General features: G+C 43.6%; 1 protein-coding gene across 5 annotated transcripts in view; it reads right to left on the bottom strand.

Annotated features, from left to right (window-relative positions):
• ADAM22 (ADAM metallopeptidase domain 22) overlaps positions 1-27,733 on the bottom strand; it is a 1,877,697-nt gene that overhangs the window by 210,756 nt on the left and 1,639,208 nt on the right. For all 5 annotated transcript variants that reach the window (XM_069648369.1, XM_069648368.1, XM_069648372.1 and 2 more), the window contains exons 23-24: positions 8,266-8,434; positions 4,900-5,014 (exon numbers count right to left, since the gene is read on the bottom strand). In XM_069648369.1, the coding sequence (XP_069504470.1) occupies positions 4,900-5,014; positions 8,266-8,434 (284 nt within the window). The remainder of the gene's footprint in view (positions 1-4,899; positions 5,015-8,265; positions 8,435-27,733) is intronic.

A 27,733-nucleotide genomic window follows, 5' to 3' on the forward strand; every position in this document is an offset into this window, starting at 1 on the left:
GGTGGGGAACATGAGTTGGACATGGGTGGGGGCCTGCTGGCAGGTGCCCCACAGTGCTGGGGGGCAGGGTGGTGGGGAACATGAGTTGTTGATCATTAGTGCAAGGAGACATGTGCCTTTGCTGGGGGGCATGCCCATGTTGGGTGGGCTGCCTGCGGGACATGACCAGGGATGCAGGGTAGTCCCCTGTGGTGTGGGCTGCCTGCAGGGGCCGTGGAGGGTGTACAGGGAACACCTGGGAGGACCCACACTGGCAAATCACATGTAGGACTCCCCGGCACCCCTGAAATACACGTACCCTGCTGAAATCGCGTGTAAAACTTTCCGCGCACCCCTGGTATACACGCACACGCTCCCCCAGACCAGATCACGTGTAAAACCACCCGCGAGCCCCTGTAATACACGCGCCCAGGCCAATCGCGTGTGGAACTTCCCACGCACCCCTGAAATACACGCACCCGCTCCCCCAGGCCAGATCGCATGTAAAACCACCCGCGAGCCCCTGTAATACACGCGCCCAGGCCAATCGCGTGTGGAACTTCCCGCGCACCCCTGAAATACACGCACACGCTCCCCCAGGCCCGATCGCGTGTGAAACCACCCGCGAGCTCCTGTAATACACGCGCCCAGGCCAATCGCGTGTGGAACTTCTCGCGCACCCCTGAAATACACGCGCCCAGGCCAATCGCGTGTGGAACTTCTCGCGCACCCCTGAAATACACGCACCCAGGCCTTTCGCGTGTGGAACTTCACGCGCACCCCTGAAATACACGCGCCCAGGGCAATCGCGTGTCAAACTTCCCGCGCACCCCTGAAATACACGCACGCAGCCCAATCGCGTGTGGAACTTCCCACGCACCCCTGAAATACACGCGCCCAGGCCAATCGCATGTGGAACTTCACGCGCACCCCTGAAATACACACGCCCAGGCCAATCGCGTGTGGAACTTCTCGCGCATCCCTGAAATACACGCACACGCTCCCCCAGGCCCGATCGCGTGTGAAACCACCCGCAAGCCCCTGTAATACACGCGCCCAGGCCAATCGCGTGTGGAACTTCTTGCGCACCCCTGAAATACACGCGCCCAGGCCAATCGCGTGTGGAACTTCTCGCGCACCCCTGAAATACACGCACCCAGGCCATTCGCATGTGGAACTTCACGCGCACCCCTGAAATACACGCGCCCAGGGCAATCGCGTGTGAAACTTCCCGCGCACCCCTGAAATACACGCACGCAGCCCAATCGCGTGTGGAACTTCCCACGCACCCCTGAAATACACGCGCCCAGGCCAATCGCGTGTGGAACTTCACGCGCACCCCTGAAATACACATGCCCAGGCCAATCGCGTGTGGAACTTCTTGCACACCCCTGAAATACACGCACACGCTCCCCCAGGCCCGATCGCGTGTGAAACCACCCGCGAGCCCCTGTAATACATGCGCCCAGGCCAATCGCGTGTGGAACTTCTCGCGCACCCCTGGTATACACGCACACGCTCCCCCAGACCAGATCACGTGTAAAACCACCCGCGAGCCCCTGTAATACACGCGCCCAGGCCAATCGCGTGTGGAACTTCCCACGCACCCCTGAAATACACGCACCCGCTCCCCCAGGCCAGATCGCATGTAAAACCACCCGCGAGCCCCTGTAATACACGCGCCCAGGCCAATCGCGTGTGGAACTTCCCGCGCACCCCTGAAATACACGCACACGCTCCCCCAGGCCCGATCGCGTGTGAAACCACCCGCGAGCTCCTGTAATACACGCGCCCAGGCCAATCGCGTGTGGAACTTCTCGCGCACCCCTGAAATACACGCGCCCAGGCCAATCGCGTGTGGAACTTCTCGCGCACCCCTGAAATACACGCACCCAGGCCTTTCGCGTGTGGAACTTCACGCGCACCCCTGAAATACACGCGCCCAGGGCAATCGCGTGTCAAACTTCCCGCGCACCCCTGAAATACACGCACGCAGCCCAATCGCGTGTGGAACTTCCCACGCACCCCTGAAATACACGCGCCCAGGCCAATCGCGTGTGGAACTTCACGCGCACCCCTGAAATACACACGCCCAGGCCAATCGCGTGTGGAACTTCTCGCGCATCCCTGAAATACACGCACACGCTCCCCCAGGCCCGATCGCGTGTGAAACCACCCGCAAGCCCCTGTAATACACGCGCCCAGGCCAATCGCGTGTGGAACTTCTTGCGCACCCCTGAAATACACGCGCCCAGGCCAATCGCGTGTGGAACTTCTCGCGCACCCCTGAAATACACGCACCCAGGCCATTCGCGTGTGGAACTTCACGCGCACCCCTGAAATACACGCGCCCAGGGCAATCGCGTGTGAAACTTCCCGCGCACCCCTGAAATACACGCACGCAGCCCAATCGCGTGTGGAACTTCCCACGCACCCCTGAAATACACGCGCCCAGGCCAATCGCGTGTGGAACTTCACGCGCACCCCTGAAATACACATGCCCAGGCCAATCGCGTGTGGAACTTCTTGCACACCCCTGAAATACACGCACAGGCTCCCCCAGGCCCGATCGCGTGTGAAACCACCCGCGAGCCCCTGTAATACATGCGCCCAGGCCAATCGCGTGTGGAACTTCTCGCGCACCCCTGAAATACACGCGCCCAGGCCAATCACGTGTGGAACTTCTCGCGCACCCCTGAAATACACGCACCCAGGCCATTCGCGTGTGGAACTTCACGCGCACTCCTGAAATACACGCACCCAGGGCAATCGCGTGTGAAACTTCCCGCGCACCCCTGAAATACACGCACGCAGCCCAATCGCGTGTGAAACTTCACGCGCACCCCTGAAATACACGCGCCCAGGCCAATCGCGTGTGGAACTTCACGCGCACCCCTGAAATACACGCGCCCAGGCCAATCGCGTGTGGAACTTCTCGCGCACCCCTGAAATACACGCACATGCTCCCCCAGGCCCGATCGCGTGTGAAACCACCCGCGAGCCCCTGTAATACATGCACCCAGGCCAATCACGTGTGGAACTTCTCACGCACCCCTGAAATACACGCACCCAGGCCATTCGCGTGTGGAACTTCACGCGCACCCCTGAAATACACGCGCCATGGGCAATCGCGTGTGAAACTTCCCGCGCACCCCTGAAGTACACGCACGCAGCCCAATCGCGTGTGGAACTTCCCGCGCACCCCTGGAATACACGCACGCAGCCCAATCGGGTGTGGAACTTCCCGCGCACCCCTGGAATACACGCACCCAGGCCATTCGCGTGTAGAACTTCTCGCGCACCCCTGGAATACACGCACCCAGGCCATTCGCGTGTAGGACTTCTCGCGCACCCCTGAAATACACGCACACGGTCCCCCTGGCCCGATCGCATGTGAATCTTCTTGCGCACGCGTGTTCCCGACACCCGTAATACGCGTTCCCCGCTTTTGCCAGTCCGGTAAACGGGTACACTGTTGGCGCAGCCCTTTGCGATGGTTTTGCGATCTTGATGGCTTTTCCTTGCACGAGGGTGTTCTTGGGGGGCGTAACTGGCGCTGCTGCAGGGTCGCTGCGCCACTCTGCGCCACGTCTGCTTTTGGAGGCGAGAATCCATGAATACGCTGTGCGCGGGAATTGGTTTTATCGCACGTGGCTGGCGCAGACATTCGCACGGGCACGCTGTGCGCCAGCCGCATGCGACACTTTTGAGGGGAATTACATGAATCGGCCTGTTTGTGTCACCCACAATTGCCTGGCATAAAAAGCACCCAGCTACCTAAACAATACCGTAGCACCAAATAAGACCCACAGAACACTCAGATCCAGCAAACAAGCACACCTTTCCACACCACGCTTCAAATGTTTTAGAGCCGGGGGAAGCAGCTTTCCAGTGATGGCACCCAAAATCTGGACTACGACAGGGCTACACAACAACCATTTTCACTATACTACAATCAACATTTTTGTCCATGTCAGTTATATTTTTTAAATTGTATTAATGTGTTCAAAGGGAGTACACTATGATGTTTTGCAATTTTGTTTACGGGTAGGGGTAATAGTAAATGGATAATGATTTTCCAAGACCAACCACAGCTCTAATGCAAGAAGGTCTCAGGGTGGGCAATGCTGAAGAACAGACGGGTACCTTTGGGGGATTGAGCTTGGCATGGATAGCACACGCCTGTTGGAGGTTTGTATAGTTTCATGTGTACAGGATAGATTTGTCTGACAAAAGGAGCACATGTTACTGTGCCAATAAACTTTAACTTTTAATGGGAGTGAATCAGAATCATAACAATGCAATACATTACTGTTTCAATTTTCTGCTTAACCATGCACTACAGTGCTAAGCTTAGCACCTCAGGTTAGACTCTAAAAAGCAGACACTGGTTATAAAAACAAATTGTCACTCCCAGATTTTGTCAAATCCTTTTGGGCTTTAGTAGCATAATGGAGTTATCACATAGATGTCACTTTTCCAAATGGTTGCATATACATATATTCTGGTAAGAAAGACATGTCTAAGGCAGAGGGATGGAAGAAGTGAGCTACAGATTCGAGGTGGCGCTAAAAGCCATGGTGCAGGCCAAGTCAGTGACTGCCTCTTGGTTTTACTATGCAGCACCAGCATTTCATAATTTAATACATACAAAAACCAGAGCACCAAGACATGGATACTTTAAAACAGTATTTGTGGTGGTTTCCCTCTTGTCTATTCGGATCATATAACCTAAGGGAGAACCTTGGTTCTGCATCTTAATACACAAAGGAGTCCTAGTCAGAACCGGACAAATGTTTGACCCATGCCTTTACTGGCTTGCCTTATTCCATTCAGAATGTACTTAGAAAAGTAATTTTAAAATGAGCACATAGTCCCCACAATGGTTCTTTAATGCAACCGAATACTTGGTAGACAAACCTTTGGTAGTTACAGCTTGATTTATCTTTGATGTATCTTTATATGGAAAATAAATACTGCAATCGTCTCCTGTCCAGAATCTGTCACAGACGCACTTCACTTCATTGCTGCATACCTGCAATTTACAAACACAGAGGTTGTCATTAAACGCAAAGAATAAACAAATGCTCAACTTTTGGAAATTATGAAATATCCCTACCAGGAACACTAACTTTCTATGTGGAACAACTGCTGTCCACAACCCACTATGCAGGTTTTGATGGCTGCTGAACAGATTATAGATGCGCGTGTTCACATGAGGACATACAAATGGATGTTGCTAGATATTTATCTTCAAATGCAATGCTCTTTAGGGCAACAATGAAGGAGCAAGATTGATAGTTGGCACATGTGCTACAAGAAAGTGGGATTTAGCTAATTGCAAACTTGTCTTAGAAAATGTGGCACCATATTGTGCATGTGTATCTAATCCTTTGCAGTAATAAGAGCGACTGTTTAAATTGCATCTGTGAAGATAAGAAAGACTGTCCAAACTGTATCTGGGACATAGGCAGAGACACAGCAAATTGCAAACGTGTCTAAGGTTTTGTGGCACCATGAGTAACTACTAAAGGTATATATGTACCAATAATTTTTGTAAATTACCTAGTCAAAGCCCAGGTGGGTGAAACATTGGGCCTCATTCCGAGTTTGTCAGTCCGGGAACTACGGTACCGTTAAGCTTGCTCTTACCGTAGTTCCCGGACTGGCAAAGTACGCGTTTTGCTCGTGGGTGCCTTCCTGCCTGCCAGGTCTGACCTGACGAGCAGAGCGGCACCCGCGTGCCCAGCATGACAGATGCACCGGCACCGTTATTAACGGTGCCGGTGCATCCAACCTCCTTATTCCCAGTGAGTCCAATGGGGCTCACTGGGAATGGGGAGTGAAGAATACCGGCACCCGGGGCAATGGGGACGGTCCGGGTCCACCGGGGTCAGCATACCCCCGTACGTCCCCATTGCTGGGTGCCGGTTTAATATGGAGTTACTGTTGGAATTTTTCAGTCAGGTAATTGACTTGTTCAATCCAGTATCCTAATTCATACGGGTCTCTTGGTTATGTCAATTGACTAATGTTCACTTTAGTATTTCATCACTGACATACCATAAATTGTGACCCAAAGCGCAACGTTTTCTGGTCTCTTTTTCTTCAACCTGTAATTAGGTGATATTTTAAAAATAGGAGGTACAGTTACGGGCATCCCAGTAGTGAGGCCATGAATGACTAGTTGCTGATAATTATTATAATGCTGTTCTTCCCATTTCTAAGTGCATCTTATTTTGACAGATACAGACAAAGGCTCATAGTGAAAAGGGAATTTACCTGGATTTGATTTATAGAAGAGGGGAAATTGGTTTGGAACCCACCTCAACTTGCATCATAATCAGCAACTCGGCCATGTGTCCTCTAACTCAAACCCAGACCTTTCGTCTGTATCTCAGTGTGCTCCAGTAATAATTTTACTTGATTATCTTGGAAAATGTGGATTTAGAATGGTGCTTTTCATGTGTTCGCATTATAATCGAGGTGCTCATGAAATGCTGTGCTGGGCATGGCCTGGGATTTGTCAGTTTATCTTTAGACAGCATTCTGTGCACTGCACGTTATTACAGTCTCTTCTGCTGTGTGCTGTCTCTATGTCCTTTCTCTTCCTCTCTCTGGCTCTTGTTCTATTCTTTTTGAAATCATGAACGTTTTAAAGGCATCAGAGACTTTTAACTCCATGATGCTACCAAAGTTGAGATACATTAGGATTTGAAATGGGAATTCAACTTTTTTATTCCAAACAATTTGAATCTGGGTCCAAGCTAGTTATAAACTACATCACTATGGACTTGAATAGGTTATATTTTACTTCAATTTGAGTACAGTCACTCTTCCTTAAACACATTCACAATCTAGACAAGGATTTTTTCATGGGACATGGATTACAGTTCAATGGGCCTCATTCTATGTTGGCCGGTCTGGTAAAAAACTGCGGGGATTCATGGATACCAGCACTTTTTTACCGAACCGACTGACTACCGTTTTGCCAGTGGGACACCTGAGTTACCTCCAGCTAAAAGCTGGAGATAAGGCAGGTGCCCTACCGGCAAAAAGAGCTGTCCTTTCTGGCACTGATAATTACAGCAAATTCCCTCATGGAGTCCTGAATGGGGATTAACATCGTCCCTTCGGCACCTGTAATCCGGCGGCAATGCTGCTGGACTGGGTGCTGGAAACGGTACCACATTTGGCCAGTATCCTGGTGGCTTTACTGCTAGGATACCGGCATAGGTAGAATGAGGTCCAATGTCCTTAAACACACCTAGTACACTTAATCAACACCTAATTATAGCACCAGAAGAGATGGGGATTACGTTGGGGTCCATCCGCACTGAGTTAATGTTCTTTAAAGTGTTTCACTGTTGACGGATTGAAAATGCCGATATTTATCTTGATGTGTATATTGAAAAAAACACCAAAGAGAGTCAGAAAGCTTAATTTAACATAGCTTTGGGCCTTTTGGACACTCATAACACATTGAATTCCAACACATTCGTGTTTACCATGGCAGATCTTCATACGAAGTACATGAGAATTAGTTGTTACTAAAGCTGTTATCAATGGCCGCTGTTGTGTTTCCTGGCAGCCACAATGTATGCTTTGTGATGACCCTCATCTTGCACTATTGTCGGTGTGACTTTGCACGGGGCATAACAGCATAATGCTTTACCGTTTTGATTTTGCACTCCAGCTCATTTTCGTGTCCTTCCAAAGTGCAAGAGTGGCACAAATCAGAGCTTGCATTTCCGCTTTTCTTTCCTTCTGTGTCCTGGAAGAGCACCAGGTTTTATGCCTGCATGAGACTTTCGCGCAGCTGTAAAACTAACAGATGTCTATGGAATCTGCTTTGCACTTAGACCTGCTTAGGAACAGGTGAATTTCATGGAAAGCCATTAGTCAATGCTTCCTACAAAGTGTAATTTGCAGGCAGTGTTTACTTTTTTGAAAAACAAAGTGTACATTCGAAGTGCAAAGGTGTTTTGCCGTGTTTTACTCTGCACAATTGCACTCTGCTTTGTAAATGGTTAAAATTGTATGCAGGGGACGCAGCAGCAGCTAAGGTCTAACACTGGGGTCACCTGCATGCATTGTGCCCTTTTAGGAAAAGACCCCCCATAAGTATGACATGCTCTCGAGCAGAGTGAGGTTCACTTATGAACTTGATCACAGAAGCAATCTGTGCCATTTGCGGTTCAGCACCACCTTGCATGCGTGAGGGCGTGTGTATGATAATAGAGAGCAAATTCTATTGGACATTGAGTAGGGAAAGGAAAAACCTACCCCATGACCTGAGCAGATTGTTGTTTCGGTGGTTCCGAGGCAGGTGCTGAAATTAAAGGCATCAAAGGAGAGGCATCTGTGTTCCAGGCACATCATGTTTGGTCCACATGGCGTGCCGTCTTCCACATAACCCATATCCGTCTCTTCGTCGAGCTTCACGTGACCACCACTAGAACGACAAAACAGACCTCGGTTTCGTACATAGAAATGTAAAAAGGAATAGAGACGAACATGCCATGGATGAGCGTTTCTATTCGGGTTACAGAAATGCTGCCAAAGGAAAAGGCCCCCAGCAGCAGTGATGTACAGGGATGGTGCAGATGAAAGTGCATCCAGGGAATCGTGACGCACATTGATCTGAGTCATGGCCATAGTCAACAGGTGGCTTGATTCCCAAATGTGAAACATGTGGCACAGGACACACACAAGTGGACAGCACATTTCGGTCATCAATGCCAACTATATAGACAGCAAAAAGTCAGTAGTGTAAAAATAATTCACCGGAGGTCAAACAGAACATTACGTATGTTGGACTGTCACTAATTCCTACTCATAAACATTGTTTTACATGGGTGTCCTGATCATAACTAGTGGAACGTATAAAGGGGAGTACGTATGGGGAAACCGCGTTGTCATGTGCAGGGTGAGAAGGTGAAGAATAGCTTCATATACACAGGTCTGACGCGGTCTGGAGCTCTACCTTGCACTGCAAATGTTAAACCTAAACATCCCTCTTCAATGACTACCCGCGCAAGGCTGCGCTGACCCATACGGAACCCTGCTCACTGATGAGGACATTTGTCAGGTGTGGGTTTGGAGCAAACCAAAATGGGTGCCATCTGAACAGAAACATTTAACCTCACTTGCTTCTGATTAAGGGCACCCCATCCTAAAATATGATATTGTTTTCTGGCAGCTTATGCTGCCCCACGTGGCCTGTGCATTAAATGAATTTACAAATGAGCCTCTGGAAAGAGGAAAATCTTCTGCAAGAGATAGTGATTTAACTATTCTTCAGAATGTCTCAAAGCACAACTTGCTTCATTTTGTAACCGCATTGTAAAAACCTACCCCATCAGAATCCCTGCGATATAGACCCTCTTGGATTTTGAAACAGCCATTCCGTCAACCCATTAGGACATATTGAGGCTCATTTTTGAATCTCCCATCATTTGACAGCAGGGACCTGTTATTGGGCACGCTCCTGTTTACGAGTTCCCGCTGCCCAATTTTTGTCATTTGCATGGCAGAGTGCAAAAGAGGAGGGCAACATGCAGTGCACATGCTTGTATGCCGCCCCTTATGCACTCTGCAAATTGAGTAAATGCTGACTGCCATGTGCCCATAGCAGGCAGCATAAACAGTGGATTCTTATGGAGTCAGCCTGCATTTTGCTGGTGCAAAAAGACAGCGGACTCCATGGGAATCCCTAGCATTTGCACAAGCATGAGAATCGTTGCCGGCGCAAATGCTGGTGTGTGTGTATCTGGAAAAGAGGAAAGGAGCGGCGGAAACGTAAGTTACATTCCGCCCCTCCTCTCCTCCTCTCTGCCATGGGGAGTACCAGAAAGAAAATGCGTACAAGCATTATGCAAGGCTTTTACATATTTTCTTTCTGGTACGGGACGCTGAAAATGAGCTCAATTCAAAATATTTGTTTTGTGTGCATTTGACCTCATTATACGGTTAGTGAGGTACTTATCGGATCATTCAGTCAAAAATGCTCCTAAAAGATGTAAGCCAGTATGAACATCATGTGATCAATCCGATGGAGTAATCACTGTTTTCCAAGATATACCCACACAGCTTGATTGAAAAGAAGGAGCAGTGTGGGAAGTGATTTTATCAGTCCCTGTAGCATGGATAATCAGTAAAATCTGATGGTTAGCAAAATGTATAATATAGGTTGCAAGCTTTTTCACTCCTCTAATACGTTAATATGTGATTGATTACAATGTTATGATTTATATGCTTTAGTCCTTTTAAATATGTTAAAAATTGTATTGTGTTTTGGCTTATAAAAACAAGCCTTTCACAAACTTACATACAATAATACAATTTGCAATCCATTAAACCGAATTTTCAATTAACGAGGATTACAACTTAAATTGTTAACATGATATAAAACACATATAAAACATATATAATACAGATACCATACATAACTTTTCATTTCAATTAAATTAGAGATTTAGGATTCTAACTCTTTACATATCGAACAAAACAGACATATGACATCTCATATCGCTTTAGTAACATCAAACATACCATTGGAAATTACAACCGGTACTCTAAAATATTGTTGTAGAGCTCCACCTTTTCTTTTCCTTTCCCTTTTCTTTCCTTTGTTTTTGTGCAAATTCTAGCATATGTGCAAATTCTGATGTGCAAATAAATATAGCAGCATTATACCTATAGTTTATCAGATAGCATATATCATTTAAAAAATAAAAAGGAGCTCTTTAGTACAGATAAAAATATGATAACCAAGTTATCTTAAGATTTTTACTAAACTCATTACTTGTATAAACCAGGCTAGTATGCAAATTACAGTATACAGTCGAACGTGCCATCATTGTACTTGTTCAAGATTAACAAAAAAGGAAAAAACAGCTCGATAAAATTCAAGCAAATGTACAATAGTACATTCTTACAGAGCTTATTATTTGTGCAAATCAAACCAGGGTGCAAATGACAGTATGCAAAAGTAGTCATAACAACATTGCGTCTGATCAAGATTAACTATTAGCACCTCTCATCTAAAAGATGATTATCAACATAACATTTTACTACATATTAGGCAAATATACAAAAATAAGAGCAGCAACCCAAATCTTTTCATAATTCTGAATCAATGATTTTTAGCAAATGAACTAGGGCCAGGGTAAGAGATCTAGATTTTCCACCATCAATCTTTGCCAAAGAAAATCTATCGATGTTTCAGCTTACAGGTATACAATATTAACTAGATATCTGGTTCTTGGTTCCTTGAAGTGGGGACATTCAAGAATTAAATGTTTTAGAGTTTCCTTAATTTTAGAGCACAGGCAAAATCTTCATTGCAGTTTGAGCGGGGTACAGTTAACATTATACCAATGCGCAACTCTCTCACAGGTATGTAGTTGATTTATTCTAAAACGCATAAATAAGGTGTCCGCCTTACTGCATGGAAAGGAATTAATGTAAGGGCTTCGGCATACTCTTTTCCTGATAAATTGCAAATATTCTGAATAGGTGCTGTATTTTTTTCTCAATGGTCTTGGTCCAATCTAATTTATACATCTTTTTTTTTAACAAATGCGGGACTGTTGATCAGGTCATTATCAGTAACACCAAGTGTTTTGATAAGTGTATACATTTTTATACAATAGTCATTATATGCCCTCCGACTTTTACCAGTCATCATTCCTTGGAGATCTTAATATGATGAATTTCTCGGGGGACACAGGATTTTTGCATAATTGCGCATATCTTGCTGCCAATGAAATTAGTATGAGTTAATGCCGAATTACAGAATTTGGAATTGATAATGCCAGATGAAGTGCAGTTTTGAAAAGTCAGCCCTGTAACATGTTAAATGGTTGCATTAAGATCAAGGAAATACATATCTAACCCATACAAAAGTACAGGTTCCACTTTTAGTGTAAACAGTTCAAGCAGGGGTACAAGTGAGAATGTACAATATTTGGCTATTATCGCCTTCCTTTGAGATAAAAGTGTTTTTGATTTTTTAGTTTAAATTTAGGGTCCACATATTAAAAGAGGAGGCATTGGTTAAATTGTATCCTCGATATTAATTTTCAGTGGTTGCTGTATGTATACTCCTTCAATCATCCATTTATATAAATTTAATTTCCTTCCCCCAGTAAAAATCATAATCTTAGATTTTGCTGAATTTGGTCTTATATTATGAGCAATTAAAGAGCAATTGTCCATGCTCTGCTAGAGGATGGTCAGTTTAATTAGTGACCATATAGGTTTGGTGTCATGGCGGCAGATGTATTAAATCATATTTTGATTTTCCAAATTATGAGTTCCCAACCAATTTGATTTTACTTTATTTTCATAGGTCTGGACAATAGATCTTTTACCAGCATGAAGTTCAGAGGGAAGAGCACAATTAAGTCGCAACTTCCTGAACTCCCTGTTTTTTTGCTGTTTCAACACCTTCAATTTTAGATTAAATGCATGCTTGGGCGGGAGACTATGCAATTTAGATTTGTATTTTAGACAATGGAGGGCGTTTTTTACAATACTATTAATAAGTTTGTTACATTGCAATGGATCCCCAATTACTAAATCCAAGACTCTCCCGTCTTCAATTTTTGTGAGACCATTGCTGTAATTAGACCACACAATCTAGGATTCCACCTTAAAGAAATCATGTGACTGTGTATTTCAGGAAATGAGAGTAGCGTGTCCATGCACAAACAAATTCAAATTCAAAAAGATGGGCACATGATCACTAAGGTTTGTTTCAAGAATCAATACAGGATCAGCTTGACACCCAATTTGATTAGAGATAAAGAAAAAGTCAATTAAAGAATCTGCTGATCCTCGTTTCCATGAATACTTTAAACAAGATTTCATAAATGGTACAGTCCCAATCTCCCATTCTGTGAAATACTGATTAAATTTTTCCCCTTAATTGCCCCGTCCCACTATTTCCTTGTCTTTATTTGCATATATCTTGATAATTCTCGATACATTGTGAATTAAAGTGCTTGCTGATAATTATATCACAATGCACGTTGAGAGAATAAGCATATTCAAAGATAGAATCTAGTTGATCAAAAATATCCTCCTGTGAAATTGCAAGAGGGTTCCAATATACATTTACAAAGATGCAAGATTTCTTCTCCAGTCTTTTAGAACACAATTCGACAACAAGTAGGTACTCTGAGGTAAAGATAAGCCTACTAAGGCCATCAAATAAGTTATTAATGGCTATCACCAATCCTCCAGAGAGTCGTCCCCCTTCCCCATAGAAGCATGAGAGCAATAGGTGGCATATCCCTCTGAGTGCAATCGCTCAATTTTCATTGTTTCCTGTAGCATGATTACACTTGGCTTTTTTCCAGTTCAAGAGTAGCAAACCATATCTCAATATTACAGAAACCACATGAGTCAAAAGAATATAAGGATAAACCCAAATCATTGAGATCAGCTCTGTGAGAGCACAAAAGTTGTAACATGATAACAGACTTCACTTTACATATCATGTGATGATTGTTGAATCTAGCTAGTGATATCCATTCAAAATTCCCTGAGTTTAATATTCTCAAGGATGGTATGTGGTTAATTAATTATAGAAGAAATTGACAAGTTATACGTGTATCGCCCAATTCTTCTGCATTACCAATCCAACCAATAATATTCAGAGATGATTTCAATCCATCACTACTTTCCAATACCGGTTCGGGTTGCACCACTGGAAGAGTAATACTTTTTGCAGACCCATTAGTAAAGAAACCTTCATATATTGTTTCATTACCATAGTTCTTTTGTACTACCTCCTCTAAATTTCCTTCTTTAATAGGGTTAGTATTATTCAAGTGGGGAAGGGATTGAGCCTGAGGTTCATATGAATTGTTTTTTGCAACCTCTGGCCAAGTTACACTTTGATACATACTATTATTACTAGACAGATGTTTTTGCGATCGAACAAGTGGGATCTTATCACTTGTATCACCAAATTGTGTAGGAAGTCCAGTAAGCATTTGTAGTCTTTGTACAACTTGATCATATGCATGCCTCAAGTCTTGATTTCAAGAATCTCCCTTCAAGGGATCATCATTAAGAGCTGGCATATAACAAGCAGCTGTAAGAATGTGACTTGAGATCTTATGATCCATAATCCGAATAGGTACTGGCGCCTCCTCAATGCTGGTCACTGAGCGGTTTAACTAATACCTGGCCTAGATTTTTATTTTCACATACACTTCGCAAGGAAGAAAGTGTCACAGATCCTAAAAGACCAGAGGTATGTGATTGCCTCCTCCCGCTAGTTGGAAAAAAGGTGGTCAATATTGGTTGCTTATTACGTTCTAACTCTACACTTTGCTCATTTATTTTAACGATTTCCTCAACATTTCCTGATCTTATATTTTTTCCTAGAGTGGCTACTAAGCCTATCTTCCGTTTTGTTATGACCATTTTGTGCATTCCCCACTTTTCCTGAAGAATTAATAACACTGTTCTTTATCTGCTGTTTTGGATTGGGATTTGTTTTTCTATTAATGGTTTCCTCCTTGTTACTTTGACCATCATTTGACAAGGGCAGTTCTCCAGGGATCTGTAAGTGCAATTTGCATTCATCATCCAATATTTCGTCCTCACTGCTTATTGTACATATGTTTCTAATGTTTGAATTATGTTTGGAGCTTTTGATTTGAGGCATATTTTTTGTTTTTTTCGTTTGAGACTCTATAAGTTTCTTTTTATTTTCTCTCAGTTTTTCCACCTTTTGAAGTAATCTTTCATTCTGACGGGAAAGGATAGTAACATGAAGGTTAGGGAGAACATTTTCTCTAGCATCTTTATTTTGCTGGTCTATAATATCTGTCAATGCAGAGGGACTGTCATTTGCTTCCACAACTTTTGTAGGAAAAAAGTCCTAAATTATCTTCACTACATGGAGACATGTTTTGCTCTTCTATACAATTCTTACCTATCTCGTGCTGATCTTTCATAATACTATCCTTCAGTATGTGTACTGTGCATACCAACTCTTTAACAGTCCCAGAGATCCATTCCAAAGCTAATTGTAAACCTGGATAGTTGCTGGTATCACGGACATCCCTAATAATTGGCGCACCCTTCCAACCCGGATTATTGACCTGATAGCAGTTTAGGTTATCCAATAAATCTGGAAAAACCTTACAGGAAATGTTTCTAACCCTAATTTGTGGGGTTTGCGTGTGCACCAAAGGACCTTCAGTATTTAAAGAACGCATTTCCTGTACATTAGATCGACAGGTTTCTCCTGCCATCACAAAGACCTTCAATCGGTTAACCTTGGAGAGGATTTCTGCAATAGAATATTTTATAGTCCTCATCTCACGGTGCGTAACGTCATGCCCTTTATCCAATAAATCTAATATACGGGTGATAACGGGCAGGTGCTGAAGTTCTTGGTCCCCCGAGGATGATGTAAAATTTAGATTGGCAAGAGGAATCTGTGCCCTATTTTCTAAAGGTGATGAATTTATCTGACCATTACCATCCCCTTCATTTGTTGGACATTCATCAGTATCGGGACATTTATCCTTTCTACCATGTTCTCTGTGTTTAAATATAATTGAAGCCAGCGTGGGCTTAGGTGGTTTGACGTAAAGATTTTTTGCTGATAATAAAGACACTGGGCCTCATCACGACCCAGGCGGTAAGTTACCGCCTGGGCCGTGACTTTACCACCATGGCGTAAACTACGTTTACGCCATGGTGGTTGGCGGACTTACCGCCCCATTCCGACCTTGGCGGGGCGGTAAGTCCCCAATCCCCATTTACCCTTCCCCATTCCCATTTTTGCCCCATAGGGCATAATGGGAGTGGGGAAGGCGTTAATTACGCCACCGTAAATTACGGTGGCGTAATTAACTCCATGGTCCCTTAGCGCCATGGATTTTAACACCTGCTAAAAGCAGGTGTTAAAAGCGCCATGGCGCTAAGGGACCTCGTAATTGGCGGTAAGGGGCCGGCGCAGCTAACGCTGGCGTTAACCCCTTACCGCCAGGGTCGTGATGAGGCCCATTTTGTCCTTATTCCTCAACCGTGACCTCAGCGGGGTAGTAGGTCCCAAAGAAAGCCTTACCCGCTTATCCAGCTCTGCCAATACTTCCGGGGACAACATTGAATTATTGGATATGGATATATTTTTTATATCAATAGCATTTAAAGAGCGCGATATAAGTGATGGAATGTGATAATTATATGAGTGGCCCTTTGAAATGGAGCTTTCCAAATAGTATATCTCTTTCAATGAGTAAAGAGTATTATCAAGATTTGGCACTTCATCAACAACATGATGCACTTGAGCTTTGAAATAATTTAACACATTCGCTCCAGATTCATCTATAGCAATTGGTTGTTTTGTTTCAGGTACCACCTCCATGGGTTCATTTTTGTTTTTATCCATTGATACAACTTCGCCTGGTTCCGGGTATATGTCATGCTTCTTATCAGTAAATTGGATCTCAACCATATCATTCTTAGGTGCAATAGACTCCCGCAAGAGCTTCCCACTATGAAGTCCACTTTCCATATTCCAAATTCAGAGTAACTTTAACTTTAATTACCAGGAAATCTCCTAGTTGACCCGCAGTTGTTAAGCTAATACGTTAGAATACACGCCTTTTAGAATTCACAGTCAACTTTTATGGATTAGCATTTGTTTATAATTATGTACATCTAACTAAAGGTACCAACAGATTAGGTTGTTATTTAGAAAATAAGAAACTGGAGCCTCTGCCTGCCTCACAGCCTAACAGCCCAAAAGTCAATGGTACACTTTCGGTGCAATTCCGGAGCGCGCTCGTGCTGCGCGCGCACAGAGGTGGTAAGGGATGCTGGGAGGAGGTGGCTGGGAAGAGGTGGGCGGACCAAGAGGCAGAACTGTGCAAAGTAATAAAAAGTGAATCAGACTCAGCTTAGAACATAAATCCCCACTCAGATTCCAGCTCAGAGTCCAAGGTCAGAGTACAAAAGTAAAAGTAAGACAGTTCTAAAGTCCAGATAGTTACTTTTGCAATTAGCAGTAAGCTGCTCAGTGTTTCCACGAGCCTAGTGCTTCTCCTCGCCGACAGCCACAATGACAGGAGCAATTCCACGTATAGCAGCCCAAAAGTCAAAGGTACACTTTTGGTGCGTTTCTGGTGCGCACACGCATTGCACGCGCATGGAGGTGATAAAGGATGCTGCGAGGAGGTGGGCGGAAAGAGGTGGGCGGGCCAAGAGGTGTAATTTTGCAATTAACAGTAAGCTGCTCAGTGTTTCCACGAGCCGAGCGCTTCTCCTCGCCGACTGCCATAATGTTTTAGTCCTTTAAATTTTAATGAGTATGGTTTCTTTTTATTTATCTTAATGTAATGTAAAGTGTTTAAAAATTATTTTTTTATAATACTGTATTGATTGCTGCTAAAGGTTTATACCGAAGAAAGCTTTGGAAACGATTAGCCCTTTTCAATTACACCCATACAACCCTCATACCTATGCTTTAAATCACTCCACTATAACAACCACTGTTTTCCTCAAAACAACATAATGTTCCTACTTATTCCACCATCACACCACCACTCCCTTACTCACTAACACCAGTAGTGCTTTACCATCACATGAATATAGTTATTGTATATATCATACTTATTGTTACTGCAATACATTTTGTAAAATCCAATATAGTTAGAATATGCCAATGGATATCTAACTGCTTTAAGCAGGCCCTTAATTACAACACACTTCAAACAAACTTCCTATCAAACTTACATTCACATAATATATCCATGCTACTACACGCATATATTATCTAACACATATATTCCTAAAAACTATGTAAATGGCAAAAAGCTGTTTGTAAATGGATTTTCTTCCCAATCACCCAATCATTATTTCATGTTAATACAGCATAGAATGTGCTATTTATGAAGGTCAAAAAAGTAAACTTATATGTACAATCGTCTGCAATTAAAGGTTTTATACTATCTTGTTTAACAACACATTATACTGTTGTTTTCCCCAGAAAAAGAACCAGAGATGCACAAAGAAACAACTAGAGATTACAGAAGCACTATCTTCAATTGTACTGCGATCATAAATACCATATAGACTTCAATTATATAATTATATAATTCCACCATATTACAAATACTATATACTCCCCTATAGTACCTATAATTACTATTTGCAAAAGCACGCTTCAAAACGAATGCACCGCTCCATGCGCAAATTTGGTAAAAATACATGATATGATATGTTATTTATAACGCGCTTAATACCCAAAAGTTTCTAATAATGGACACGGGGATCGAACCTGTGTGGCTCCATGTCATCTTTCATTCAAGGTGAGCACGTTGCCGTTGAGCTATCATCCCGAGATACAGTGGTTTGGGCTGTAGGGGCAAGCAAAACGTTTTTGCCATTATGTCTATTATGATTTCTAAATTTTTGGGGCCCCTCTATAACTTGACCCCCCTAATCAAAACCGCACCAACCTTCGCAACATTGTTCAGAGGTGGCCATATATTTTTTTGAAAAGTTTGGTAAAGATTTGCCATACAGCGCCAAAGTTATAAGCCACCCAAAACATTTTCTTTCTATGAGTTGAGCCATTTTACCATAACTACACGACTGATAATGTCTTCAAAATTGGATGAACTTATTAATAACTTTAAGAAATATAAATGAAAGACGGTTTGATAAACTGTCTCTGCCTCCCTTTTCTGATGATGACTTTCTAGAAATTCCAAATTCTCCCATTTATGTTTTCCATTCCAATACCCCATCCCTTTCATAAATATATATTTTTTAACAATATAAATACCTTGTACATTATTCTACATGACTGTTCAGAGTGTCCGTTTATGGGAAAGGGGCGCCAACGGACATCACGCACTTTTGATTGGTCCGGGGACAGCCCGCCCAATTGCAGACATTCATGCGCATGGACCCAGCATCTCCCGCTCTATGGGTTGCACGCATACCCGCTGCCACGGAGGGCTTCATGTGACCGCACCGAGGCGGCGTTTTGGCGTGTCTGTGGACGGTGTCTGTCACTGCAGAAAGTTTGAAACTTCATTTTGAGGCCAATCTATGGTGTTTCAAGTTGAAGGTTTACACTTCCAGCGCTCCTATACCCATTTGTTGTTGATCTGTCAACTTATTTCAACTTTCCAAGACCTATTTTCAGCTCGGTAGTCCGCGGACAGTCACGCAGTCCACAGACGGTTCCTCTGAAGGGACCCATCCATTACATTTAGTCATTCTCAACGTTGCAATCCAGGAGGTAGCACCTCAGAGCACCTGCTTAGCACAACTTGCAATCTGCTGTAATGGGATCAGGCATGGCCATCACCCCAACCACCAACTGGATGGCCTGGACAGGGAAACAGGCGCTGTGATACGGGGAGGAAGACGAGGAACAGGAAGAGGAGGTAGAGTAAATGCCTACATCCAGCGCCCAGAAAGAATCATGGGTGTGGCTTTTTTTGCCACCATTAGGGGAGTAGCAAAAGCTCAGGCTGCCCAGGTGAAATGCATTGAGTGCAGGTCTGTGTTCAGTCTCGGGAAACCTGGGCAATACTCTTTTGGGACCACCTCCATGCGCCACCACACTCGATCTGACCATTCGGGTGCTCTGACAAAGGCTGCTCCTTTCTCAGAGAGAAGCAGGTTAATGTCCTCTACACCATCTTCCTCAACCACTCCTGTCACCACACAGGGTACTCCTCTGGGGCAGAGATTTCTGCCGGCTGCCTAGCAGGGTATGAAGGATACTTTCGAGGGTCACAGTCTTCGGTTTGTACTGCGACAAACAGCTCTGCACGGGGGAGCAGTTTCAGAGTGCTCTCAAGGCTTCAGTCAAAGAGCAAGCGAAACACTGACCCCTACCTTAGATTTAAGGCCCGCCCAGAATCTTCCCCCGCCACCAGCCCCTCCGTATCTGTGGTTGGTGCCCCTTCTCTCCCTTTACTCCCCCACCTTACCTCCTTGGCTCTGTTACAAAACAAAAATATAACAGCCATGGAAACAAAAAAAACATTTCCTTAAGGAGCCACCTTTCAGAGTTAAGAAAAATAACTAAACTGCATTATCTACAGACAGTAAAATAGTCTGCGGACATCTGTAACATTCCAGGCGTGGGATGGAGGAATTAAAATCAATAAACTTCTTTTTCGTACAAAAATGGCAGCTCTTAAAAGAACCTTTTTTATTTTTGGGGGTTTTATATACTAAACTAACAAATGTTCTACTTAACTTAATTATTTTTTCTAACTTTCACAAAAACTGCTACTAATTTCTTTTCTGTTTTTCATTTTTATTTACTTCAACTACAAACACCTCCATCAAAAAATACATTCAACAACATCTGCATCTAACAAGACATAGTAGAGGTATGCTTATATTTTTTTAAGTATTTTATTTTCAACACATTTACAAACATATATATACAGGGTTGCTGCCACTTACCCTGTAATTAGCTTCTCAATAAGCATATTTTATTTTTTAACCACTCTATCAAATGCCATGTATTGCAGCATTCTGCGCCTTGCCACATCAACTGGCAGTTACTTACATGTACTTCCACAAACCAAGTCCGACTTAAAAATGTTCTACAAGTCTTTTACATCTGCTTTTCCTTTCTTTTAAAAAAATGTTACACACTTTGCTGCTGTAAATACACATACCAAATACTCCTAAAAATAAACATTTTTAAACTCACAGCAGTTTCAATTTTTTCATTCCAAATAAATGTCATACTTTCCAACCAGCTCACAAATATGTGTATACTACCAATGTATCTATATACAACACTTCACCTTACATATAAAGTACTGTTCTTTTCCAACTACTACTATAACACACCAAACACTGCTCCAAGCCATTGCATTACCACTGGGCCACAGTTTCCCTTGTCTTAAAAATAGCACACCACAAACAAAGCACTTATCCAACTAAGTAACCACACCAAATATAATCCTATTTTTTATCTTCACAAATAAACACATACATATTCCATAAACACTATCCTAAATTGTACAACAGTCATAAATACTGTATACACCCCCTGCGGTACCTATAATTACTATACACATTTTATTATAATGTGTGCCAGTAATCAGATTCTTGGGGGCACAGCCGCCACAAAAGAATTAAACCATATAACAAGGACATACAATACACCTTCAAATAACAAGACTCACCCTGCACCTCCCCACTCCCAAGGACTTCAGCAGATAGTAATATTGACCGCGGACTCTGCGGCACCTGCACTGCTTTTTTCACCTATAAACACAGCTCACAATCAATTTTTTTCCACTCCCCCACCCTTTTCAGGCCCTCTTTCTGCCACAAAATAACCCCAAATGTAATTTCCAGACTTTTTTCTCACTGCGCTGTCCGCGGACAACAGCAGTTGTCCGCGGATTCAATATGTCGACCGTTTCAAAAATTATGACGTGCCTCACGTGTTTGAACAGCCAATCAGCGCACACCTTATTTTTGTCCGCGGACAGCAAACCACCATCTGATTGGTCCAGAGGCGTCCGTGGATTCTGAATCAGGAAATGAGTCCACAGACCAGTCCCATATATACAAAATTAGTTTTTACCTACTTTTTGACCCACCCTAAAAATTGCCCTCCCTGGACGAAACCGCACCAAACTTCACAGAATCATTCTGAGGTGGCCATGTACTTTGTATGCAAGGTTTGGTGAGGATTCGTCAAACAGTGCCAAAGTTATAAGCCACCCAAAAAGTGCTCTTTCTATGAGTTGAGCAACTTAACTATAACTATAGGGCCGCTACTGCAGACCCTGTAGTAAAAGTCCTTAACCAAAATCATGACTCATTTGTGTCCGAGTTTAATTCCTGACTCCTCACATATGGTGTCAGAGTGGGATTCTGACCCAGCTGACACAAACTGGGGAACCCATCGGAATTCCATGTTAGTTGTGCCACTAATATTTAAAATGATACGCACAATCCAACAACTAGAAGAAGATGATTTTGGATTTGAAATAACTGTGGGTGAGACCATCCTCAATATTAAACAAAGAATATTGAATGTTTCATTTCCCCATTAGATACCAACTGCTCCTTTTTCAGAGTCGCCCTTTGTTAGACACTTTACGATTGTCAGACTATGATATCAAATCAAATAGTAAGTTGAATCTAGTTGTTAGGGCTGGAATAGATCTTCACCCAATAGCTACATTAGGTATAAAACCTAGACTTAGGGGACACCCCCCATATCCCTGTCAGGAAAGAAAATCTAGGGTAACCTACCCCACAAAAAGACACATCTGACCAAAGAGATATAGACCAGACTTCAGGAGTAGAGAAGAGCTATTTTCCTTTGCAACCAACCAGACAGAGAGTTTGGTTTAAGGTCCCGATTTCTATATTTTTTAACAAGATATTGGCTTTGTTGGAGAGGAAGATACCAGTGAAATCCCAGAAAAAATAGAAAACCCTGAGATGGCTACTATAGAAAATCTGTTAACTCAGTTAACCCACCACCAGTTTCAGTCCGGAGATTGGTTTTAAACCAGGCTGGATCGAATTATTGGCTCCCAACAGAGATCTATATTACCCTATGGCGTGTTATAACCTTATAAAGAAGGGGAAGGCCTAGGAAAAGTTTTTCTCAATTTTGAAAGGTTGGCGCATCCAGTCCATTGGGGAGATGACTTAAAAACGTGTTATCTGGCTCCACTGCTGAGAGGGGAGCTACACAATTTATCTCACTTATTAAATCCGTTGGTTACAGTAATTTTTGATGGAATAAAATAAGGATTATTACAAAGCGTGGGCCAAACATAATTTTTATAAACAAAAACTAAGAAACATCAAGTTAAACCCTGAAGAAACACCTGTAGTATTGGGGACCCACGTAGAAAATACTGTGGCTCTATGGTACGGTAAGAAAACTTTACCGAAGTACTGGAGCCCTAACCCTTCCAGCGGGAAGGTGTGAATGTGCAAGCAGGATAGTGTTAGTCAAATGAAGTCATAAGTGCATAGTGAAAGTCAGGGAGACCGTTGTCAATGAAAGAGGCATGAGTAGGGGAAAGAGACAGGAGAGGTCCTCTCATTATCAAGATAATGGGCAAGAAAGTCCTGCCTGGCCTTCTTTTTAGTCATTGAAGAAGGGAGATGAGAAGTAGAAGGTGGAGGGATCAAGTTGTTAAAGTGAACAATGGAGTGATCAGAGGTAGAGAGGTCAGTGGAGATGTTAGAGGAGGAGAGTGAATTAGAGAGGAGTCAAGAGAGTTCCCACCAGAGTGAGTAGCCTAGACATGGAGGAAGTAGTGGGAGTGGTCACATAGGAAAGAGTTAAGCTCAAGGCAGGTAGCTGGAGAGGGTTTGGGAGGTAAACGTCCTGTTGCATGACAATGGGGAAGTCTGTAGAAAGTGACTCAAGGAGAAGGGTCAGATCAGGGAAGAAGGGTTGAGAGGGCCAGGCAGTCGATAGAGAGTAGGCGGGAGGAGTCGAATAGTGGCTTATTCAAAATAAGAAGAGTTGATGTCAGATGGGGGTAACACGTCAGGGAGAGTGAGAGAAGGTATCAGAGTCAGGGTGGAGAGCTGCTTGTGTAGCAGAGTCATGAGGGAGGATCAAGGTTTCTGTGATAGCAAGAGGTGAAAGTTGAGGGTGATAGGAGTCAAAGGGGTAAGTAATATAGGGAGATTTATTGCAGCTGTACTGTTCATTCCAAAGGTCAAGTTAAAGAGTGATAGGAGGTGGGGGAGCGGAGCAGTTATTGTTGGATACGCAAGGGGGTTAGATAAGGTTGGGGATCCTGGGAGAACCGGAGGGTCTTCTTTGAGGACTGTAGGTACGGGGGAGAAAGATGGGGAGGTCAGTGAATGATGCAGAAGTTACACCAAGGTGAGGCGCCCCTGTGTGAATAAAGAGTTCTAATCACTTTTTGGGTCACAAGGTTCTTGGTAATCTGCCACAGTTGCCAGCACAGTATATTTATATGACCAGAGTGATTGACAATATCTTGAGATCAGTATTTAAATATGGATAAGAAAGTGATGTCCCTCCTACATGTACTGGCTTTTCTTCTGAAGATCCTCTTGAAGTCAACCCTTTTTATTTAAGGTCATATTTGTGCTGAAAACAGACATAAAAATAGTGATTGGGACATTATATACATATGGATCTAACAATTTCTTTTGTAAAATGTACGGCTGCATAAAAAACTGGCTTGTGGTCAATTATTAGATGCCTGTTAGTTAAAAGCATGAATGTAGTGTATAAGTAGTTTCACTAACTGATCGCAACTGTATTAGCGGCCATGTTTAGAAAAGTATATCGTGAAATCAGATTGACTATGTTGACTGGCACAGTGCTGCAACTCCTTAGTAATTTGCACCCTCATGTTTTGAACAGTGATTCTTGTACCATTTGATATTTTCATCTCTATGGTTTACACTGTGATGTTTTTACCATACTGACTTGCACTTTGATAGTTAAGACCTGCTTATTTAAACTTTAATATTTGTATCCTGCTAATTTGCCCAGTTTCTAGTCACTATGGTGTTTGAACACGCCTGTATAAACCATGACGTTAACAGCATTCTGCATTACTCTGTGATGTTGGTGCCCTGATATTTGCAGTGAGATATTGGCACCATGAAGGTCTGAATCTTGGTTCTTGCGCCAGGTAATAACCGCACCCTTGACCGCACTGACCAGCCACACACAGGGGTAAGATCACTCGTTATACCCTGTGGCTATTATTGGATTTTTACCGACCCAGCTTGCATCTGGCTCGGCGGGGAACACATTCATTGCAGTTTTCCCTGACCCGCTTTTCGTGCATTCCGTCCCCAATGCTCTGTCCACCCAGACTCGGATCCCATTTGCTGCATGATCTTAGAGACAATTGAATACTTTGATTCCCTATGTCTTTTTTGCCTTGGCATACCATTTATCCTCCATCATGTCTTTTCTTTAGACTTACCTACTGGTGTGGAAAAACTTTGATAACTAAAAGACATCTCCCTGCATGGGACACCAGATTGCACCATTTTTGCTTGTGCGCCAGACCACTCACCATTGCGCCAAGTGCCTTATTCTCCCCAGAACTGTACTGGCGACTATAGACCAGTGGTCCCAATTAGTGACAGCACTTTTGTCTTACTTTAGATTTCCTTGATGGACACCCACCGCTGGTGAATCATCAACCAATACGTCATCAGCGTCTCTTTAATTGAATTCACGCGCCGAATGAATGAGGCACGGCAAGTGTCCCCCTAGGGGGCCATTTTTTGCTACTGATTAGGCACTTAAACAAATATCCCATACCTAAACACTAACTCAAAATAAAATATATCTATCTTATTATAATACTGCCACGGGACAGTCAGCCTGAGACCAGACAGCAATTCCCTGCCTTGATGAAGGCCGCCTAACTTGCAGCCAATCGAATAGGCTCTAGGCCGAAACGCTATTGCGTCAACTTTTTATTTCTGCACAGCACCGGACAACTTGGACCGAGTACTCATTGTTGTGTTGTCAAAACCCGAACCCCCCACCGCCATTTGAACCTTTCGGGTGAGAAGTCACCATAAACTCTCTATGTGTACCATGTGTCACTTTCATTATTGGTTAAAGTGTATGTTTAATGTCGGGAATGTGTTTGCACTCACTGATCTGTGGTTGTGATTTAATTGTATGAATCATAAAATGTATTGCTTTGGTGTTAATCTTTATTAAACTGTGTCCTTTTGGGGTCTTTGTGACTTATGGGCTCGCCCTGATCGCTTGTTGTTTAAAAAATGCTTGTGGGGATAGCCAGAGCACTGTGTTTATCCATGCCGGAACTGTCCATGTTCGATACTAACTATCGTGGGATATCGCTATATTGGCTTGCTGCCAGTTGTGACTCACACTCACCCAAGTTTACACCGTAAAATATTCCCTGTGTCTCCACTACTGTACATTAACCCATCTGGACCTGCCAAAGAGCAAGTTACTTACACCCGGTAACATTCTTTCGAATGGATGTTCCTTCCACGTATTCCTCATCTCATGATATCTTTGTTTCCAGCTTCAGCTGCTTCGGAAAATGTTTTCTCTTGGCAGAGGGCGCTGTGCATTGAGACCGTTGACTCGATGTCCCTCGAGGGCTTCCATATCGGCTGACGTAATTTTCGGGTACATATACCACGCGCAGCACCCGTTGGCTTCAGTTCTGTTTTTTCGCCACCCATATGCTGAATTACCACCTTTGAGAAGTGCCTTTAATTTATCAGACCGTAAAAGAGCACAAGGTCTAAAGCTCCAAAATTCTACAGTTGGGTAGGTTGGGAGGGCGATGAGGAATACGTGGGAGGAACATCCAGTCGAAAGAACGTTACCAGGGGTAAGTAACTTGTTCTTCAAATGGATTGTGTCCTCCCATGTATTCCACATTTTATGACAGGCTCCCAAAGCAGTATAAGGTTCTTTTGGAGTAGGGAGTAAGAATTTGAGAGTTAATGTTTGTCCAGAATGGAGCATAGAACTGCCCTCCCAAATCTTCCCTCATTGTTAGAGGTGTCTAAACAATAATGTTTTGTGAAAGGTGGACCAGATAGCTGCCTCGCAGATATCCTTGATCGGAACTTCCCTCTGAAGGGCAGAGGAAGTTGCCATTCCCCTAGTGGAATGAGTCCTTAAACCTTCTGGGGGATCTTTCGCAGCTAGCCTGTAGCACTCCGAAATAGTCAGTATGATCAATCTGGATAGAGTCTGTTTGGTAACTTGCAGATCTAGTTTGTGCCATGCATAACCAATAAAAAGTTGGTTGTTCTGTCGCAACTGCCATCATTGATATATAAAGGCTTAGACCTCTCCTCGGATTGAGTCTATGAAATGAAATCTTTCCTCTTCCTTGCCAGGATGAGGGGGAGGATAGAAGGCCGGAAGCACAATTTTCTGTGCTAAATGGTAATCCGATACAATCTTAGGTAGAAAAGAGGGTTTGACCTTCAGGACAACCTTATCCTTGTCAAAGGTGGTAAACAAAGGTTTACAGGATAATGCCTGCAACTCGCTCACCCTGCGGGCTGATGTTATCGCTACAGAGAAAATAGTTTTGTAAGTTAGCAACCTTAAAGGGCAGGAATGGAGTGGCTCGAAAGGAGTGCACGTCAAAAACTTGAAAACCAAGTTAAGGTCCCAAGTTGGTATTTGGAATGATGTAGGAGGAAACACATTTGTGAGTCCTTTAAGAAATGTAATTATTAAGGGTATTTTGAAGTAGGATGCCTCTTCCACGGTGCGCTTGAATATGGAAAGCACTGGTAGATAACCCTTGATTGTTCCAATCTGGAGCCCCCGATTTGCCAAATGTAGTTGAAACGATAACACCGTAAGTGAATCGCATTGAAGACGATCCACATAATTTTCCATACACCAGCTGCAGAACTTGTTCCAACGGCGGGGGTATAAGGATTTTGTTGCTGGCCTTCTGGCTGAAAGCAAAATCTCCATTGCGTCATTTAAGAGGTCCCAATCCTTATACCTCAACCTCTCAGAAACCATGTTTGAAGCCTGAGTGTCTTGGCCTCTGGATGGAAAAACCAACCCCCCTCTCGCGAGAGAAGGTCCCCTCCTTGCGGAAGACATATTGTAGGGCAGATGGACATGTCCAGAAGGTTCGGGTAACACGTCCTCCTGGCCCAATCCGGGGCAATTAGGATCATGCATTTCCTAAACTTTCTCATCCTCCTGATCATGTGAGGAATGACGGGG

Source organism: Ambystoma mexicanum, chromosome 2q, assembly GCF_040938575.1.
Source record: "Ambystoma mexicanum isolate Mex_15411 chromosome 2q, UKY_AmexF1_1, whole genome shotgun sequence".
Lineage (NCBI taxonomy): Eukaryota > Metazoa > Chordata > Amphibia > Caudata > Ambystomatidae > Ambystoma > Ambystoma mexicanum.